The 20787-nt window shown below is 39.5% G+C and overlaps 1 protein-coding gene across 3 annotated transcripts; it reads left to right on the top strand.

The window, feature by feature from the left end:
* Nucleotides 1–2750: 2750 nt before the first annotated feature.
* mapk4 (mitogen-activated protein kinase 4) lies at nucleotides 2751–20381 on the top strand. Of its 3 annotated transcripts, none has more exons than XM_086075996.1 (11): nucleotides 2751–2873; nucleotides 2998–3024; nucleotides 6283–6468; nucleotides 6689–7070; nucleotides 7287–7462; nucleotides 13085–13229; nucleotides 14773–14855; nucleotides 14936–15014; nucleotides 15446–15665; nucleotides 15747–15900; nucleotides 16316–20381. In XM_086075996.1, exons 4-11 carry the CDS (start codon nucleotides 6704–6706, stop codon nucleotides 17153–17155), a joined length of 2064 nt encoding a protein of 687 aa, XP_085932122.1. In that variant the 5' UTR covers nucleotides 2751–2873; nucleotides 2998–3024; nucleotides 6283–6468; nucleotides 6689–6703; the 3' UTR covers nucleotides 17156–20381. The 3 variants fall into 3 exon arrangements, with proteins under 3 accessions (XP_085932122.1, XP_085932123.1, XP_085932121.1); XM_086075997.1 differs by having other exon boundaries at nucleotides 2763–2873; nucleotides 2949–3024; XM_086075995.1 differs by having other exon boundaries at nucleotides 2764–3024.
* The last annotated feature ends 406 nt before the right edge of the window (nucleotides 20382–20787 follow it).

Below are 20787 nucleotides of genomic sequence, written 5' to 3'. Positions count from 1 at the left end.
ACTTTAGTTGAACCCCGAAAGCAGCTGAAAGAACCTCTGAAAATGTTACATGGCTCGATTGAGGAAGGGCCTTGATAGGGACGCCAGTATAAACAAAACAGGACACACACTTGCGTCATAAGCAAAGATTGCAGGAAATTGACACAATTATACCATTGGAAAGACAAAATTGGTGAGGAAGGCGGGGCCTTAGTCAGGAAGGACCATCTCTGCAGAAATCCACCTTTACGGTAGAGAGGTCAGACAGAAGCAACTCCAAACACTTTGCAGCCCACCTGGGGGGTTGCCCAAAGGCACTTAAAGGACTTGTGTGCCAGTTTTGGTCTTTTTTTTTTCTATATTTCTCTCTTTTTAGGGCAGAGCCCTTACATGAGCGCATGGAGCAGGTGCTGATGACAACATGCATGTGTGTGTCTGTAAATAGATACTGTGATGTTCCATTAGTCAGAGGCCATTAGTGTTCATTAGGCACAAATACGACTCAGACACACAACAAAGAGTGAAAGATCAGCGGAGCTTTTCTAGTCACACCCATGTTAGTTTCCATTACATGCTGCATGTCAGTCATCTTTGCTTCACGGTTGGTTGTTCCATGCCAAATCAACCAGCGGGTTTAATCAAGCAGATTTTGATTTGAATGAGACTTGGTGTACTTGTTGATCGTGAGGGCACAACACTAAATTTCAAATTTTAGCTCAATCAGAGCACGGTTTTGGGAGCTACGGCCTGCCGAATTTGGACATTTTGGGCTAAAAAGGGCGTGGCCACGGGGTCAATTTTCACAACATATGCATTGTTGGAAAGGGAATTTAACAAGGATTCCAAATGTACACTCATTTAGAGTATTTTAGTAACTTGGCCTTTTGACCTATAATTTGACCGTTAAATTGACCTTGTGGATTATGTGACATTAACAAAATTGGAAACATGGTTTACTTGTTGATAGTGATGACACAACATGACCACATTTATGAAGCGTTACTCAATTGGACTAAATTGATTAAATCTGTCAAAACATGTTTTTTATAAGTGTATCCCACTAATTCCACTTTATATGTTCGATATCATTTTAATGTATTACTTATTTAAAACATAACATTACATAATCATGCACATATAAAATGGCATCTGTGTGTGTGTATAGAGCATCGGAATGCATGCAAAATAATGAGCCTGGTGTGGGATGAATGTGGGAAAAAAAGTATCTTATTTGATCTGTTGGTAGGTTGATATTTTGTTGTGGGGAAAAAAAAAATCACTGTGATCACAAGAAATCCGCAAAAATGTTTGACAATTTCCTCTGGATCACATTCCATCTGGACAATGTTAATTTCTTGGCAACATCGATGTTAACACAATATATACTCTTTATAACATGCTAACACTTTCTACATGCCTGAATATTATTTGTATTATTTTACATGATATTAGTGGATGGCTACAACATTCAGATTTTAGAAAAGATAGCTAGAACACGAAGCATGGCCTTTCAGTGCCATTGCAAAAAAAAAATAATAATAATAAAAAAAGGGGGAGTGGGAACAAAATCTAGGCTCAATCTGTGTCCCTTTAATTGAAGACCTGCAATTACATTCATACATAAAAGTCGGACTTTTCCGACTTCATACCAGAAAGTGAGCTCGGGAACGCCCCTTTGGACTCGTACATCTGAGGGAAAAAAAAAAAAAGGACAACTTCACTGACCAGTACGTCACTCGACAATGATGAGCCCCACGGAGAGACAAATGACAAAACATAATTTACAAAATTTCAAACATTAAATTGATGTGTTGTTACTTTAATTTACTTAAAGTAAAAATACAACAGGTTCACGTTGGAAACAGGTTAACGTAACACAACGTAATTTTGACAATTGATCAGAATCAGCCATCTTTGTTGTTTACATTTGCCTCAAATGCTCTGAGGTTGGAAATGGGACAATCAAAGTGGGATAAATCTGATTTCCCACCTTCCTCGAATGCAGCATTACAAGATGAGCTCAACTTTCGTATACTATGCAACTTGTTGCCGGGTAGAATTCACAATGCTATTTCCATGTCCAAAAATGTATTTAATTTTCAAACACTGACGCTGTGTCCTACAGATAGTTGACCACTCCCTCACTCTTAAAAGGCAGATTAAGATTCTTTTAACACAATTGATTTGTACTTGGACTATTACTTTGTATTAACTATAAAATACATCTTGCAACAGATGACAGTGATCATCTTGCACATGTTTAGTTGCATGCTATTTCTGCACCTTTTTTTTTTTTTTTTTTTACCACAGCTCCATCTGATGTAAATGGTCAATCTAAATCGCTTTTTTTCATTACATTTTTACATTTGAGACGTTTACATAATTGTGTTGTGTGTGTACTTGATGAACCTCAGTAGGTTTTGCAGGCTGTGGAGTGAAGACAAGAAGGAGGTTTAAGTGAGGTCATCCTGCCTACATGATGCTGCTGCTGCTGCTGCTGCTGCTGCTGCCGGGACTCCCAGACTGAGCAGATGGAATTGTGGGAAAAGATGAAATGAGAGACGGGCACTTCATCAACTGCAGCGCGTGTGCGCGTGCATATACGTGCTTTTGTGTGTGTCTTTCTTGATATAGATCCCTTCTCTCTCTCTCTCTCTCTCTCTCTCTCTCTCTCTCTCTCTCTCTCTCTCTCTCTCTCTCTCTCTCTCTCTCTCTCTCTCTCTCTCTCTCTCTCTCTCTCTCTCTCTCTCTCTCTCTCTCTCGCATTATCCGCGGTCCTCTGGACGGCTACACAGCGGGGCTCTCGACAGCCCGCTGTCTTATCTCAACATTCGCGGATCCCCACTCCGGTGCCGCCGACATGCTGCCAGATGCCTGCCCTTCCTTCTCTCACGGTATCACCCCCTTGTAACAAAGAGACATCGAGTTAAAGAGATGCGATTACTTAATTCACTTTTTTTCCTAATGAGGACTCGCATTTGTCTCTCTTATCTTGTTCTCCGGATCTTTTGTCTGCAGACGGCGGGCGGGCTGCACGATGATCTGGTGAGTATGATGCTGTTGTTGTCCCCCCCCCCCCCCCCCCTTCCCTTTGTGACTGTATTGTGAAGCCATTCAAGCGAAGTAAGGACTTATAGTTTGAGCAAAGGCTTCAGTAATTGGCTTATTGGTGCACTTTCCTCACCTCTTATTCAAACGGCGTTTGAGAGGATGTAATGCCAAAGGGGCGCTACACACACACACACACGCACGCACACACACACACACACACACACGCACACACACGCGCACCCCCCCCCCCCCTACACACACACACACACACACACACACACGCAGCTGCATGAAGCCAGCTGCACATACAAGAAGAAGATGCAGTGTAGCTTTACTGCTGACACCTGCAAATACAGTAGAATGGACCACACGTTTCCCATAATAATTTTTTTCCCCCCAGGGTCAACATGAAAAATGATTAATTGCTTTTGGTAATGTTTAAGTAGTATTTCAACATGGAGTTTAGCTGTCACACAAGTGTATAAAAGAAGTGAATTGCTCTTATAAAATTAAAATAGATCAATACAGTCTTGAAGTCTTGATCAACATTTCGTGTCAGCGGAAATGAGAAACTTAACTCACCAACTTGAGGAACATGTTAATTAATAAAACATTTTAAAAAAGTGCATTTAATGCTAACTGACAATTTGTGGCAGAGCAAATTAATTATTAATTATATTAATTGATTTAATTATATTCTTCTTGCCATTGAACTACTAATGTATATACAGTGTTTCCCACACCATGCTAATACTTGGGCGGGCCACCAAAGTAAACTGGCTGCCATCCAAGAAGTTTGCAAGAAAATGTCATTAAAAAATATATTTAAAAAAATATATAAAAAAAATTAAAAAACATGTCGCGACCGGATATACCGTATATAACGTTATATATGACAGCCTTATTTTATTCATATTATTATTATTATTTTTTTTAATTTTAATACAAAATGGGTGCAAAAAATATGATGTCACTAAGTAATGTGTTATCAACATTTTTAGTCTGAAAATTCACTAGAATGCATGATATGAAGTGAAAAATGACTCCAAATTTTTTTTTGGGGGGGGAACACCCACCTAACCCTAACCCTTTATTACCACCCAACCCCCCACCCCAACAAACATTGCCGCCAGAGTCCACCCGCCCAAGTATATTACAAATCTGTGGGAAACACTGATATATATATTTTATTTATTTATTTATTCATTTATATTTGCATTTCAAGAATCTGGTAAAAATTTTATAAAAAAAAAAAACCAACAACAACAATACCAAAGATTGTTTATTCACATTAACTCTGATGACATGTGATGTGGTGTCAAATGTACACTCCTAGGAGGCGAGTCTCCGAAGTGACAAAAAATTGCTCCTGTTTAAGTAATTTGGTTTTGACATTTTTTTTGAAGATCGTTGTTGCATAAGCTTCAGAAGTCACACGTACGAACGCACGCACGCACACACGCACGCACACACACACACACACACGCACACACACGCACACAAAGCGTCATTTCCAGTGGTGATGCATTATTTATAAAGTAAGTCTGAAGCTGCACCTCCCACCCAGCACCACTATTATGCAGTCTCTCTCTCTCTCTCTCTCTCTCTCTCTCTCTCTCTCTCTCTCTCTCTCTCTCTCTCTCTCTCTCTCTCTCTCTCTCTCTCTCTCTCTCTCTCTCTCTCTGTCTTGCACTGAGGTGAACACAAACGTGAAGTGTGATGATTATTTCAGAATGGCCTGTTTGTTACTCCAGTTATCCCTTTATACAGAGACCCGAGAGAAGAGGGTAAAAAAGTAAAGACGCGTTGGTCATTTGTGTTGATGGATTGTTTGGCTCCTTGCAGGGATCAAGGTCTGTTGTCGTGCTTTATAACAGTGTGCACCTGCACAATCAAATGTGATCCAATACAAGGATTGTAAAAATGCTGCAGTCTTAATGCTGGTCGTTGTATAGTTTGCCGTAATGTAAAACTGTGCTGCATTATAGCCTACTGAGAAAATTGTTTCTATTATTTTGTTACTTTCTTTAGCTTGTCAGTACAGGGCAAAATAACAAAACTGACAGTTTGATGCAGTGCAGTTCTACACTGCAAACTAGAACCAAGATACACACAGGAGTGTAAACTGGCTATTGTGCATCTGTATGTTTAAAGGAAGCATAATGCAAGCTATTCCATGATCACGAATGATATATTTTATCATATTATAACAGCACAAACTACAATAGACAATTGTGTTTTCATTAGGAAAAATGTTTTGAATTTTAATTTGACAACTATTTATTTTATTTATATTTTCTTTTATTAATAATTTATTTATTTATGATTATTATTGTATTTTTATTTTTATTTATCTATATATTTCCTTTGTTTTAAAATACCCGTATTTAGTTTTATCCGAAAGTACTGTTGAAGTTTTATTTTCATGATTTTAATATTTCATCATTTATTTTGTGTTGTATTTTTCTTTTTCTACTTTTTTACTTTAATTTGTTTAATTTAAAAAATGGTAAAATATACCATTTTAATATTTGTAAATGTTTATTTATATATTTATTTTTCATAATTTTTTAAAATGGTCTATTTATTTGTAATAAAATTGTTCTATTTTTTCTGATTTATTTTTAGTTCTTAATTGGTCATTTTACCTATTATAAAGTTCACAACTTTTAATATTTATTTAGAATGTTTTATTTATTTTTTGTTTTAGTTTTACAATTTTAATTTGATCCATTCACATTTGATTTAAAATGCAAAATATTTTTTAAATGCCCAAATATAAATTTTAAATGTGTATTTTCTTAATTAGTGTCAGACCGCTGTGAGGTTGCTATTGATTCGATTTTTTTTTCTGTTTACTTTTTATTATTTTTGTCATCGTTGTCCTTGTATTTTTTAAATACTGAACTTATTTATTTATTTTATTTTATTTTGTCTTTGCCATTTTTATAAAGGTATTTAAACAAATATTAATTTTCGATATTCAATATTTTCATAGTCATACAACAAGTTTTCGGCTCTGTTACTGAGCTTCAAAAGTCTGACAACATGACTCTCAACACAACTATACAACCACAATCATAAGCCCATTGTTGAATAAACATCTCAAAAACATTAGAAAAAGGAAGAATGTTTTTTTTTTTTTTTGCTACAGCTCACATTTGCTCTCACACAAGTAACCGTGCTGTAACTGAAGACTGTTGCCGTATTACTTTCTTTTACTTATCTTCCTTTCCCTCCTCCCTCCTGCAGCTGCGGTAACAGATGTCCTGGCTGACTGATGCTCATAGTGGGGGGGCTGAAATCACACAAGGAGACCACCAATGACTGATCTTACTTGGGACAAACTTGAGTGAACGAACCACTGACAGCATCATGGAAGAAGAGGAAGACAATGTAACTCTTGGAGCTGTCATAAGTCACATGTGCAAGTCATAAGTAAGTAACACGTCTTAACCTTCTAGTTTCAATCAAATCTCAAGTTACCGTGGCAGAAATCAAGCAAGTCAATTAGTCTCCACTTAAATTTCAAGAAAGTGGAGTCTTATCTTGGGTTGGGCAAATCATAACTCAAGTCAGACAACAGCTCATGATTCGCTTTGCACTCAGTGTCAAACAAATGTGTTTTATTGCATAAAAACACCAGCTTTCCAATCAGGGCAAATCATCTATCATGGCCAGACAAGACACCTCGCACCTCCTCCATGGCTTCGACCTCAGCGGCCACTTTGTCGACGTCAGGCCCCTCGGCGCCGGCGGTACCGGGCTGGTCCTGTCGGCCGTGGACCAGCGTACCGGACGTCGCGTGGCCATCAAGAAGTTGGCCATGCGTGACGCCGTCACGGTGAAGCATGCGCTAAGGGAGGTGAAGATCACCCGCCGGCTGCATCACGAGAATGTGGTCCGGGTCCACGAGGTCCTGGCGCCCCACGGACGACCGCCAGCCAAGGACCCAGCCCAGCTTGGCGCCCTGTACGTCATCCAGGAGTGCATGGAGACGGATTTGGCTCAGCTGCTGGAGCAAGGAGCGCTGTCAACAGGTACGGATACGTGAGACGTCGCCGTAGGCTGGGTTCACACTTGACAGTTGGTTTGGTTGAAACAGATTGCGGTGCAGAGACTCTCAATTTTTGGGGTGTTTCATTCATGTGTGTCATTCAGCTCACATTCAACAGGGGGCAACACCAAAATATTTACATACTGCACGACACTGTACTTCTTGGGTGTAAAAATAGCTGAAGACGAAATCTCTACAGGTCACGCCACACTGCTGTTCTACCAGCTACTGCGGGGCCTGAAGTTCATCCACTCCTCCAACGTGCTGCACAGAGACCTCAAGCCCGCCAACATCTTCATCAACACTGACCAATTGCTGCTCAAGATCGGAGACTTCGGCCTGGCCCGGATAGTCGACCCCCACTATTCTCATAAGGTAGGCTCAAACTAACAGAGACCATTGTTCTTTTTTTGTGCTGCAAATAGTGTGACCAAAGTTTCTAAATTAAAAACACAAAAAATACACAATCAATTCTCACCAGAAACTATTTATAACAAATTAAATCACTAGCCAATCTGGTGACCAGTGGTTGTGTTATTGCTTCAGCTAATGCTAAATGCTACAATGGTTGACAGTTCAGCAACGCTAAACAAAACACTGCACTCACCATTATCCAATTTCTTTTGCTTGGTCCCAACAGCTATGGGGTAGCCTATATGCTACGGAATTCCGACTTCCGTAAGTCACACACCGATGCTAATTCCAGCTACTGTGGAAGTGACATGTACTGTACACGTCACTTTTGCGAAAAGTGACAAGTAGTGTATATACTGTCACTTTCACCGGAAGTGCGTGGAATTTAGCCTAAAGGGGCACAAGGGCGTAAGTGCGGGTATTGGGACAGGCCCTATATGACGCAAACAGTAACCGGAAACATCGTAGGTGTGTGATTTACGGAAGTCGGAATTCTGTGGCATATAACCCATTGCAAGCTGACTGCGCCATTTACCGTGCCGTCCCACATTGTAACATTGGCCAGAAAAGCTCAGATTGTGTTGGGTCTGACCAGTAGTAGGACAATATCATTAATGTTAAGTTAAGGATAAAGTACCACTAATTGTCACACCCACCTAAGGCCCCGTCCACACGAAAGCCAGTTTCAATGCATCCTCACAAGTTTCTTACCATTTAGGCCATTCGTCTACACGATTCGGAGCTTGAAACCGATCACTTTTGAAACCGGGTTCCTGAGTGGAAAGATTTCAAAACGCGCCCCGTACGTAATGGCCGCAGCTCGATGACGACGCATTGTCGCAGATTCATGACGTATGCGCCAATTTTTTTGCGTGTCATATTTAAACCACAGTTGTAAACATTCATTTGTCAGTCTGTCAACATCAACGGCGGATAGCCGTGCCGTAGTCGTTTTGCGCAGCCTCCTTAGCCTTCTTATGCTTTTGCAGCGAAATATTTTGCTTCTTTATTCCCACGTTTAACAAGCGGTGTTGTACTTGAATCAGCCGCCATTGTCACTTCTCCTGTGTTCGTCTTTTTCATGTTGTTTTGATACACGCAAAGCCATGTTTGTTCTGTAGATTGCAATAAAGTTAGAAAAAAAAAGAGGAGTTTGTCTTCTTCGCTGATTCTTCTTCGACGCTCTCCGTTAACTCCGTGTGGCTGCGCTACAGCGCCACTCCAGACTTGGCATATACATTACAGCCGTTAAACGTCCTCAGCGTCTTCTTTTGGACACACGCAAGTCTTGAAATGTTTCTGTGTGTGCGAGATTTGTTTGAGGAACAAAGCCAGCTTTGCTTCTGTCTGGACAAGGGCCTGAGTGGGGCGAAATTCTTTAGTCTTAGACACGGAAACAGGAAGGGATTCTAGTTCCGGTATGACGAAAACATGGCTAGTAATTAGAGGTAGTTCGACTAGCTGTATGAATCGCTATGACAACTGTGCGATTGGCTTATTGGCTGGACTAAAACAAAGCTAAACAAACAAATAAAAAAAACGGGATGCTAGGACGCAACCTGCGTAAAAGCGAGACGAAACTTAAGAATACATGCTAGCTGTGTTAAATTTGATCTACATTTCATATACGTATACACCTTTTTATTTAATATGATCATCTCGTTTTTGAGTGTGATGAGCAACAGGGTTGCATTTGTTTGCCAGTAACTTGATTCTAAATGCTAACACTTTGTGTTAGCAAAAACATTATCGGGAGGTGTCTTGGCTGGCCAGCTTATATTGTAAACCTCTAAAGTAGGTGATAGAACAATTGTGTCGCTATTCTCCCGATTAGAAGCAAGTGTAGCATCAAAAGCTGTTGTTGGAAGAGCACGCTACTTCTATTACATTTTTGTTGCAGTCAGGAACATTGTTTGTTTGCTTGTTTTTGTTTCACAGCTCCCCCTACAGTTTATTAAACACTTTTAAACCACAGTTGTAAACATTCATTTGTCAGGTATGACTACTCCTAATTTTAATAAGCTAATTAATGTCATCTGTTCTATATAACATGCATTAAAAAAAATGGAAATATTTTCAGTAAAACGCTGCACGCAATCCAAAACTTGGGCAAGTCCCTGGATAGTCCATCAATATTGAAGCCCTTTGAGGTTGCCATGGCAATAATAAAATAATAGACTTCTGCTTTTCACAAGCAAGTCGGTGCGCTATGAGGAAAGAGATAAGGGCTCCTCGGGACTAGAAGCATTGTTCCGGCGCAGGAATTGCTGCGCGATAAGGGATAGCATTTCAAATAAAACAACCGGCACAAAAGGATCATTTGTGGGCTTTAACGTCCTTTACCGACTAATGGATTTGCTCTGTCAGCATTCTAGGTAAGCGGTTAGAATGTCTGTCCCACAGATTTCAAGTTAGGGTTTGAAACTCAGCTCTGGCATTCCTGTTTGCAGTTTGCATGTTATCTTGGCATGTGTGGGTTAACTTTTCGTCAGGGATGATGAACGCCCGTTTTTCACAGGGATATGTTCCAGACCAGCCTGCAATAATAGGTGAAAATCAGCAATACAGACTGTGTTTAATGAAATGTCATGTGATTCATAGTATAGCTACATACACTACAGTGTACCCGCGTCAACCTGTCCAGTGTCAGGTTTAGTACAAATCCGGCCCTATGATCTATCTGTATGATCTGCCTCAGTGTCAACAGGAATACTGTAACATTAGTCGACGTGTGCGTGCGCGTGTGCGTGAGATGAAAGGTGAGCTCTTTCAGATCAGATCACGGGGCAGCGGATCAGCTGGATGCTGTGTGTGTGCTTTTGTCTTTGCCACATTGTGGGGCCCATACACGTGTGTTTTTATATGTTTAACTACCATTGTGGGGACCAACTTGAAATTGTAGGGACATTTTGGTGGTCCCCAGAAGTTCAGACCTCTTTTTGAGGGGCAATACTTGATTTTAGAGTTTAGGTTTGAATTGGGTTATGGTTGAGGTTAGGGTAAGGAATGGGGCGAGGCAATCATTTTTGATGATTGGGGTTAGGGGAAGGGGCTAGGAAATGCATTATGTCCATGAAATGTCCCCACCATGATACAAAGACAAGTGTGTGTGTGTGTGTGTGGGTGTGTGTGTGTGTGTGTGTGTGTGTGTGTGTGTGTGTGTGTGTGTGTGTGTGGTCTTCTTTTTGTCACATAGTGGAGCCAACATTTCGGGATTTCACAGAGTTGTGGGGCCATTTTGCTGGGTCCCACATGTTTAGACCTCTTTTTGAGGGTCAAGACTTGGTTTTAGAGTTTAGGTTTGAATTGGGTTATGGTTGAGGTTAGGGTAAGGAATAGAGGTAGGCAATCATTTTTGTGGTTGGGGTTAGAGGAAGGGGCTACGAAATGCATTATGTCAATGAGATGGCCCCATAAAGATAGTACAACAAATGTGCGTGTGTGTGTGTGTGTGTGTGTGTGTGTGTGTGTGTGTGTGTGTGTGTGTGTGTGTGTGTGTGTGTGTGTGTGTGTGTGTGTGTGTGCGTGTGTGCGCACGTAAGGGGAGGCGTGGTTTAGAGGACAAATCGGGGGAAGGGGTGAGAAATATTTAGGCAGTAATTGAAGCGGAGGGTGACAGAATGCGAAGCATCAATAAGGCCGATGTTGCACTTTGAAAGACTTTTGACTACAACATTAGCCCTGCTCACAAATTATTCAAGAGGAAGGAAGAAGTAGTAACTAGGAAATCGACAATATGCGAATAATTGCAGCTAATCTAGTATTTTAAATGACTTTTTTTTCTTTTGTAACTTTTCCAATATGATATAATTAGTACAGTATGCAATTTATCAGATTATTGTTGTTTGTGGTCTGTCTGCAACACACTGATGGTGTTTCTTTTTCTACTATTTTGCTCTTTTCATAAAGTGTCCAGTTGCTGGGTGTGCCAAATATTGTGTCTGTCTCTCTCGCATTATTTTTCATGCCACGCTTGCCGTCGCCATGGACCTGACTGATGTAGACTGGTTTACACGGTGTGAAACGCAATTTCTCACGCCGGGATTGAGACATCTCACCTGAGCTCAGTTTTAAATCCCTCGCTGCCTCATACGGTTGACAAAAATGAGCAATTACTCCGCAACAAGTACAAGATAAAGTAATAATTAATTAGAAGGAATGAGCGGATCATGAGGTAACAAGAAGAGGAGTGCTCTTTTAAAACCACACACATGCCCTTTGAGTTCAAACTGAATAATTACTGTAAATGGAATACATTAATTTGGTGCACAAAAGCATTGTTAAGGATTTTTGTGGGTTGTTTAATATCGCAATATTTAAGACACAGGCATGAAGGGCATGCATATAGAGGAAAAACAAGAAAGTACTTTGTGATTTAGGCTAATATCAAGTTAGTAATTATTACTGAATCTTTACGCTCATTCTTTGATGAGGACTACATCGTTTATGTGAGTGTAAGCAGCACCAAAACGAGAACTACCAACAGTATCTTGCATTTCAACTCCAAGAATAAACACATGCACATGACATCAGCTATACAAACAATGTGCACCATGTACAAGCCAACGTTAGCTAACCCTCACCAAAAAGTCGTATACTTTAAGTACATAATATAGAGTATACTTAAGTACAGTATAAGCAAGTTTAATTTTCGATTGTACTTATACTTGTACTAAAAGTGAACTCCTTGGGACTAAATTGGCCCATTTTAGTACATTTAAAAGTATACTTAAGTATCTTATAAAAAATATATTAATAAGTATACTTAAGCATACTTTCAAGTATATTTTATAGTATATTTAAGTATACTTTATAGTATATCTGTGGGCAGTATTTTATTTTGAAATGCTTGGCTTGGTCAGAACCATCAAAGAGCCCAAAACGGGTCACAATACCGCCTAGCGGTATACTATTACTTAAATATACTTGAAAGTATACTTTGTGGTATACTTATGTTCACCGTTTAGTTTACAGCAAAAAGTGATGAATTGACAGGGATCAAACCAACGAACTCGAGTACCAAAGCTACTAACCTTAACCTCTGAGTTATCCAGCCTGTTATGGGCTTTATAAATAAATGTAACCTATATAATTTCAGTCCGTTATAGCATATGCAGTAAACTTTTGGTATATGTTTTAGTATACTTACAAGTACTTAACATTTATTTGGTGGGGTATACTCCCAATTAGTACAAGAAAAGTAAACTGGAAGTATACTTTCCTAATTTTGAGTATACTTCACGCATACTTAAATATACTTCTTTTTGGTAAGGGAAGGCTGCTACGTTGTTAGCATGCCTGATTCTTGTTAGAAAGGGATTGAAATTCATGGACAGCATCGCTGCGCCCCAGCATATAAACTGGCATATCCTGATTTTTATGCTGACGCAACTTGTTTGGGAATTTGGCTCATCTCTCTGCGCCAGTGTTGTGGTGTCGTTGTGTTTTTGGAAAAAGTTAAAAATAAAATTGTCAGAAGATTCCCCCTTTGTTGTTCAAACAATAATAACCACTGTATCGGATTTAAAATGCACAAATTGTGTTGAAGAGCACAGTATGGCCTCACTCATTGTTTTCCCACAGGGCTATCTGTCCGAGGGTTTGGTCACCAAGTGGTATTGTTCTCCTCGTCTGCTGCTGTCCCCTAACAACTACACAAAGGCCATCGACATGTGGGCCGCAGGATGCATCCTGGCTGAGATGCTTACTGGACGTATGCTCTTTGCAGGTAAAGGTTTAGAAAAAAAAAAAAAAAAGATCCCAAAAAGGCTATTTTTATTCATTTTCTGTCACAATATTATTCAGAAAATAATTGTAATGTTACAAGAATACAGTTTGAATTTGACTAAAACGGAATCAATTAGGTGGTTAATCAAGTAGACTATTTTTTGTTTCTTCTCAGTCTGTCCCTAATGCTCTTGTCCAATTGGGAAGATTGTGAGTGGAATCTTAAAAAGCTGTTTCCCTTATATGATGAATCCCACTTCCATAATTCAACATGACGTTACACAAGGTGGCGTCTGCTGAGCGATTGTCTGTCCTCAACTGAAGAGACTCGATATTCTCTGTGCAGTCGCGGTGATTGTGTGAGCAGAATGCTAATGATTCCAGAGAAAGTCTGCATGTTGTTCCTCCTCCAGCAGTTGATTTGACCTCCACTGGCCTGCGGGGGAGCGCATACGGCAGGAGATGCTCAACTGCCACAGTCACACATACAGCTTTTTTTTCACCTAACACCACAATACTCAAAGCAGCTGAGCAATCACTTTTTATTGCTATTGCTTTTTTAAAATTTGCCACGGGGAAGCCAGTGCACTTTCTTCTTAATACACTGATGGTGTTTAACTACAAAATAGGTGGTAAATTTACGGCTTGTGGAGGGGGGGAAAGGTTAAAAATATTCAACCCACAAATTCTAAGTAACTGTAGCGTTTATTAAAGTGTACCTGGTGGCTTATGTTTTGGTGTAGCGCACTCTGCTGGTGTGTTGACGTCACTACGATAAATTTGCTGGGGAACGCCATTTATTCTTTCTTGTTGAAAAATACAATAAACAGATAGCACAATCGAATGGAAATTTACAAGGTGAAAGATTAGATGAAAAGGTTTATGAATGTTTAATGAATGTATTTATTTATATTGAAGAGGGTTGGAATACTACAAGAAAAAGAAAAAAATCCAAGAAAAATGCTGGAATATTGAGGGGGGATGGAATATTACAAGAACAAAGTTTTGATCTTACGAGAAAAAGGTTTGCAGTGGAATAAGAATAATGTTGCAATGTGTTGCGTAATTATTGGAATGTTAGATGAATGAAGTCTTATATATAAATAATATGAGCAAAGAGAAGATCTTGTAAGAATAATGTCATGTTTTAAGAATTCAAGTCACAATACACGAAAATTTATTGTTTTTAATGCAAAATTTACAAATAGAGGTGGGATAAAAATACAGTATACAGGCTGTAATACTAGAATTTAGCTTTAATGTCACAAGAAGTTACAGTTGTTTTCAAAATAGAAAAGTGGTGGTCTGATGAGTGAACTGAACTGACAAAAGAATGTCATGTTACAAGAAGAAAGTGGTGCATGTTGAGAGGAGGTAACACATAATATGACGAACATTATAATGACAACAATCTGTCCTTCTTGTCAAATAAATGTTGTAATTGTCATACAATTATCATTCTGATGACACTAAATGGCTGCCTTTCAATTTGTTATTTAGAGACGTGGTCCTAACTGGTCTGTGATAGACTCCTCCATTTGCAGGCGCTCACGAGCTGGAGCAGATGCAGCTGATTCTCGACACCGTGCCGGTAAACAGAGACGAAGACAGACAGGACCTGCTACAGGTGGTTGGCTCTCATTATTGATTATATAAAAATAATAATAAATATTAATCACGTAAATATTGTTCCGTTTGCCCGGCTAGGTAATGCCTTCATATATTAATCATGGCTGGAAAGTCAAGAAGCCGTTTTCTGTGCTGTTGCCTGAAGTGAATGCAGAAGGTGAGCGGATACATTTAGCGGAAGTTAGCGTAGCTGGTGTCAAATATTGTTTTGTTATTTTTCTCAAGATGCTTCGCCTCCCCTGAAATCCCATTAACCTCGATGATATCCTTTAATGTTCAAGTAATGGGGATGTTCATATTAAAATACAAAATAAAATAGTAAACAAGCAAAAAAAAATAAAAAATTAAATACATAAAATGGTAAAACAACAACAAATGGTTCAAATGTTCTGACATTTAGCTATTAATAGTAAACTTGCTGCGTAAACAGTTACGAAATCACAACAATTACATTTACAAAAATGCTCAACACTGGGACTGCAAAAAACGGAATGGCGGAGGTTTGCTATTGTCATATTCAGAATATATATATTTTTTAATATAACAACGATAAATCTGACTTGAAAATTGTCATTGTTTTAATTTTAGCTGTGGACTTCCTGGAGCAAATCCTGACATTCAACCCCATGGACCGTCTGACAGCCGAGGCGGCGTTGTCCCACTCGTTCCTGCGCCAGTACTCGTGTCCTGAGGATGAGCCCACCTCGCCGCACCCCTTCCGCATTGAGGACGAACTGGAGGACAGCCTCGTCATGGGTCACAGTCTCAGCAACAGCCTGAGCCGGGCCTCCAGCATCCACTGGGACAGGTGAAACCCGCCCACCCAATATTAACCCCACAACTTGCACAACAACAACAAAGATCAACTTTTTCCCCCCATTCTTGACAGTTTGTCAACAGATGTGTTCTGGCAGCAGTTGGGCGGGAGCTGTGGATGCATGCCGTCAAGTAACATGACCTCAGATATGGAAGACACGACAGAAGAAGAGGAGGTGCAGAGGGACCCCCGAGCCAGCTGCGCCTCATTTCTAGAGGAGGCCCAGGTAGGACACGCCTCTACAATTCAAATTTTTTATACACATTTTTATGGACTGGTTATGAGATTTAGATGCAGATACAGTAGATCCGTAAAATACTGATACGGTCATACCACTACAGTATTATCAAAACATGAAGTGATTTTTATGACAAACCATTCATCATTTTGATTACTGTTATCATGTGAAAACTGGACTGTTGATCCCTGAAAGTCTTGTCATCATAAAGGATTTTTTTTAAATCTGCATTTGGAGAGCCCAAATAAATCTCAACTATGTGGTTCTATCAGGCTTTTTTTTTTTTTTTTAGAAGGTACCATATTTGGTAACCAAAATGGGTCATCAAAATGACATAATCAAAATGCAAGTCGAACAAAAATTGGACTCACTTAGTTTCCCATCTTATTGTCATTCCGTCAAGGTGGACCCTCGTAAATATTCCCACAGCAGCTCCGCCGAACGCTACCTGGAGCACTCCCACTCCTCTCTGGACCGGGCCTGCGGTTTCGGGTTCGGCGACCTGGATTGCGGCCGCTCGTGCGACTACAAGGTGGGCTCGCCGTCCTATCTGGACCGGATCGCGTGGCGGGATGGCAAACCTCAACACTACTCGGAACCCCGCCTCATTCTGGATCTGTCTCACTGGAAGCGCAACACAAGCATCCCTCCGGTGCCCATCCAGCCACTTGGTGGAAGCGTGGAGGACGTGAGGGAGATGAACGTGGATGAGGTTGCAGGAACAGGAACTGGAACGGGGGATTTATTCCAGGAGATCTCCCGCTGGGTGGAGAGCACACAGTCCCGTCTGTACTCAACCAGTCCGAGTCCACCTCTGGAGCGGCACTGCTACACCTCCTCCCCGCCTCTCCCGCTCTCCCCTACGGACCAGCCGACTCCCGTCTTCCACTACCCGGACGTGGAGCCTCATCACTTCACCGACGAGGACAGACCCGTCTACCCTCCATCTCTCTGCTCCCTCCTTCCGTCCACTCCCACCTCGCCTCTTCTTCCCCCCCCAGCTCTCCCCACTACCACCACCTCAAAATCCTCTGACGTCCAACCCGACGAGTCGCTTCCTGCTAAGCAGAAGGAACGCCTTTTTGACTTGGATGCGTTCATCTCTCGAGCGTTGAAGCTGTGTCGGCAGAATAAGGAGAAAGGTGACGGGAAAGGGCGGCGGGAGGAGAGCAAACAAGTAAACGTCAACTGCAGGCTGCCCAGACCTCCTGAACACAGGACGCCGCCACCCCCGCAGACTTAAGACCACACAGCAAAAGGTTTATTATCTTCTTTTAAATCTTTTTCCAAATGCCACGGTTCATCGTTTAGTCGCTGCTAAATTGTGAGCTCATCATAGGTTTTAAAGTGGTACCTTGACTTACTAGTTAACTTCTGTGATCAAGCTTGTAATTCAAATCACTCATACTATATTTCAATTGCATTTTCTACATTGAAGTGAAGTGAAATGCCATATTTCCATTCAAGACCCCCCAAAAAACACCACTAGTTTCTGGTTCCAAGGAAAATAGCAATACAGTGAACTCCACATACAGATTTAAAAAAATAAAACACATGAAAAATTCATTATTTTGGGTGAGGGGGGCAACCCCCATTTTTTTCATAGAAAACGTTTATTGGTGGTGCAGCCCCATTAATTAATAACAATAATAATAATGTTAATAAATAATAATAATTATTATTATTTATTTGTTTATTTATTTATATTGGGGGTAAAAAAATATATATATTTTGGAGTAAATTATTTTGTATATTTGTGGTCCGGCCCAATCCCTATTCCTCCACAAATAGCAGGAATCCACTGTGCTGTATAATATAAATATAGTGGAACCTTGACTTACAAGTACCTCCATTTTCAAAATTTTTGAGTTACAAGCTTTTTTTTTCTTTTCTTCCCCTCTATGTCTCAAGCAAGCTTTAGATATGTCGCTGCTCAGTAAAATGGCAAAAAAAATTACCAAAAAAAAGCAGAGCCACACTCACCAAAGCACTTTCAGTCGTTCATTGGACGGGACAAGCATACAATTACAAAATGAGTTGCTGTTTGACCATCCTGGCTCGAGCTCCACTAATCCTACAGTATGTATAGCAATGACACTTTATAAAACCAGTTTATTTCTTTAAATTCTATTTTATTCTTTTTTTTATCCTGTTTTTTACACCATAATGAAATACAAACTCACTGACAATACGCGCCACACCACAAGGCCACTTCAATACATTGAATATTTTCCATTGATTTTATGCTTGCAGTAATTTTGTGTATGTGTTTCAATCTTTTTATGAAGTGTTTAAAACATGTGGAAGGGATGAAACTGTATGGAAACTTTTTTTTTTTTAAATGTCTCTCCGTAGTCCAGATTTTCACCTACTGCGGGTGATTTTGGAACATATCCTGTGATACTCGGGTTTCACTATACAGCCAAGCTACAACTGGTTAAAGCAATCGTGTTGCTTTGTGCAAGGCTTTTCTCAGGCAACAATGAGCCATAAACTCACACACACACTTCTAAAATTGCTAAGTCAACTCAAGTCTCAAAAGTAACCCAAATTGGGTGAAAAGGGCCAATGCTCGGTTATTTATACTCCAGTGCATTGGGTTGAGAAATTGACCCAGCGTATTGGGTCAAGATTTTGAGCCGATGAGGGTTAAAAATAAAATAAAATAAAACACACCAAGAAATGGGTCACCAAGTAATCAGTATAGCTGTGGTTAAACATAGCCTACTAATTTTATCATCAACGTTTTCTGAGAAGAAAACCCATCTTTTCCCTTTCCAGTCTTCAACCCCACCTGCTCGGTCAAAATAATTAACCCAACCAACCCAATCAGCTCAAAATCCACAAAATTGCAACCCAGCATTTTTTGTGTGTATTACTATATGGCTGCAGCCAACTTTTTGGCATGGGGGTAGATACGGCAACCCACATCATTTTACAGAAAATCTGTACTGAAACTGTCATTTCTCTTCACTTTGGTGAGTTTTACAAGCATTTATTTTCACCAAATCCCATTTTTAACAAACTGGACAATAGTTGTACTGTATACTAAAAAAACAACTACCCACTATTTTCTGTGACTTTTGATTTAAACTTCAATTTGTTGTTGAAAAATTTATATATGATAACTACATGTGTAGGAGTTATTGCGTACAGTATACTTTACGCTATATATATGTCTATATGGTTTTCACAGTCATAAGTCATAAGCCTCACAGTTGTGAGGGTTTTTCTGGGAAACTTTTCTGTAGCCGCTCTGTGGAGGTAGCTTGACCACTTTAGCTCCATCTCGTATTCATCACAGTCACATGAAAGTAACATTTCAGAGTTAATGGGGTTAATTGTGTGGTGTTGGTCTGCCTCACAGCTCAGAGATTCAGGGTTCAACTTAGCTGCTGTCGCCATTTTTGCTGCACTTAATACCGGACAACTACACACAATGGCTCTTGGTCTTTGTTTTCATAGCCTAGATCCTAAATTATGAACCCAAACGTCTTCCACACACAGGAAGGTCTTCTGAATGTATTAAATGCCATGGAATAAGAAAATGAGACTTTGCTACAACTCCTCACATGTTAACATTTATCTGACTTTCTTTTTTTTTCTTTTGTTGTTGTGTGACTTGTTTGTCTAAACTTTTTTCTTTGGACAGCAAATGTTGATCTTGGGACTCATTTGCAATAGATTCGACAACATTTAACATTACCCCCATATTCGAATGCAATCAAAAAATGTGAACAATAGAAACCCTTTGTAATATAATTGGAAAAAACGAATTTAACGCATCCCATTGTAATATAAGTCAAATTTATATGTATTACATGCCTAAGCTTCTAAAAGACAATACGTTGACGTGTGCCTAAATGAGTTGCTTTTGATGTCGCTCCAGCTTTCTACAAGGACGCAATAAGAATGATCATTTAATTCAGTAAAACCTTGGTTAATAAAACACATACATTCGCTGTAAAACTGGATAAATAAACTCTATTCACAGTAGACATACAGCACATTTAAAACTCACAAGCACATTTAGGAATGTTGGTTTTCTTTAGTGTAGCAGTGATGTTTAATATATAGTAAGGTGCTGCAAAATCAACTAATTTCAATGATGATTCCGGTCCAGTGAGCACATTTCTTCTTCTTTTTTTCCCCCAGTACACTTTCCACGACACCAGCAACAACTTCTCACACACAAATTGAACACACGGTTACTGAGCTCATTTTCTATTGAATGAAAAAATGCAGCACACGTACGTGCCTCTGTACACCTCAATGCTTCCCAGCTTGCTGAATGTAAACACAACCTCCAAATCGCAATCTGCAAGCTTTGAGAGTAATGCAAATATGTTCAACTTCACGTGTCTTTGTATTTTTTCAGTTTGGTAAAGGCGAGAGCTTCGAATGCTAAGTAAATGATTGTTTTTTGCACCTTTTGTGGTGAAAACCTAATAAAACAAATACAAAAAGGATTGTGCTGTATCATTTTTATTTAAATATTGAATAAAGTTTAATATTTGTGTTTTGTTGTGATGGGTGCGATTAAATCTTGTTCTGTTGTTTTAATGTAATTATTTATATGTATTTAACATTTTTATTTATTATTTATTTATTGTTTATTCATTTAATTATAACAAAAAGCTAATTATATAATATTTTAACCGTATATATTGTATATATACACAAGAAAAATCGCTAATACCAATTATTTAATAAAAATTGCATGTTATTTATGTTACTGCTGTATTTTATTACTGACAATAAATAATTTACCCAATTACTGTATCTAATTTGGACCATATAATACTTTGCCCACCACTCCTGTACTCTTTAGTTTTTACGGTAAAGTGACGGCGCATTTTTTTCCTGGTTTTGTTT

Source organism: Leptonotus elevatus, chromosome 5 (assembly GCF_054856555.1).
Source record: "Leptonotus elevatus isolate MCC_2025b chromosome 5, RoL_Lele_1.0, whole genome shotgun sequence".
Taxonomy (NCBI): domain Eukaryota; kingdom Metazoa; phylum Chordata; class Actinopteri; order Syngnathiformes; family Syngnathidae; genus Leptonotus; species Leptonotus elevatus.
Note: the sequence above shows the minus strand (reverse complement) of the source record. Positions and strands in the feature narration are given on the sequence as shown.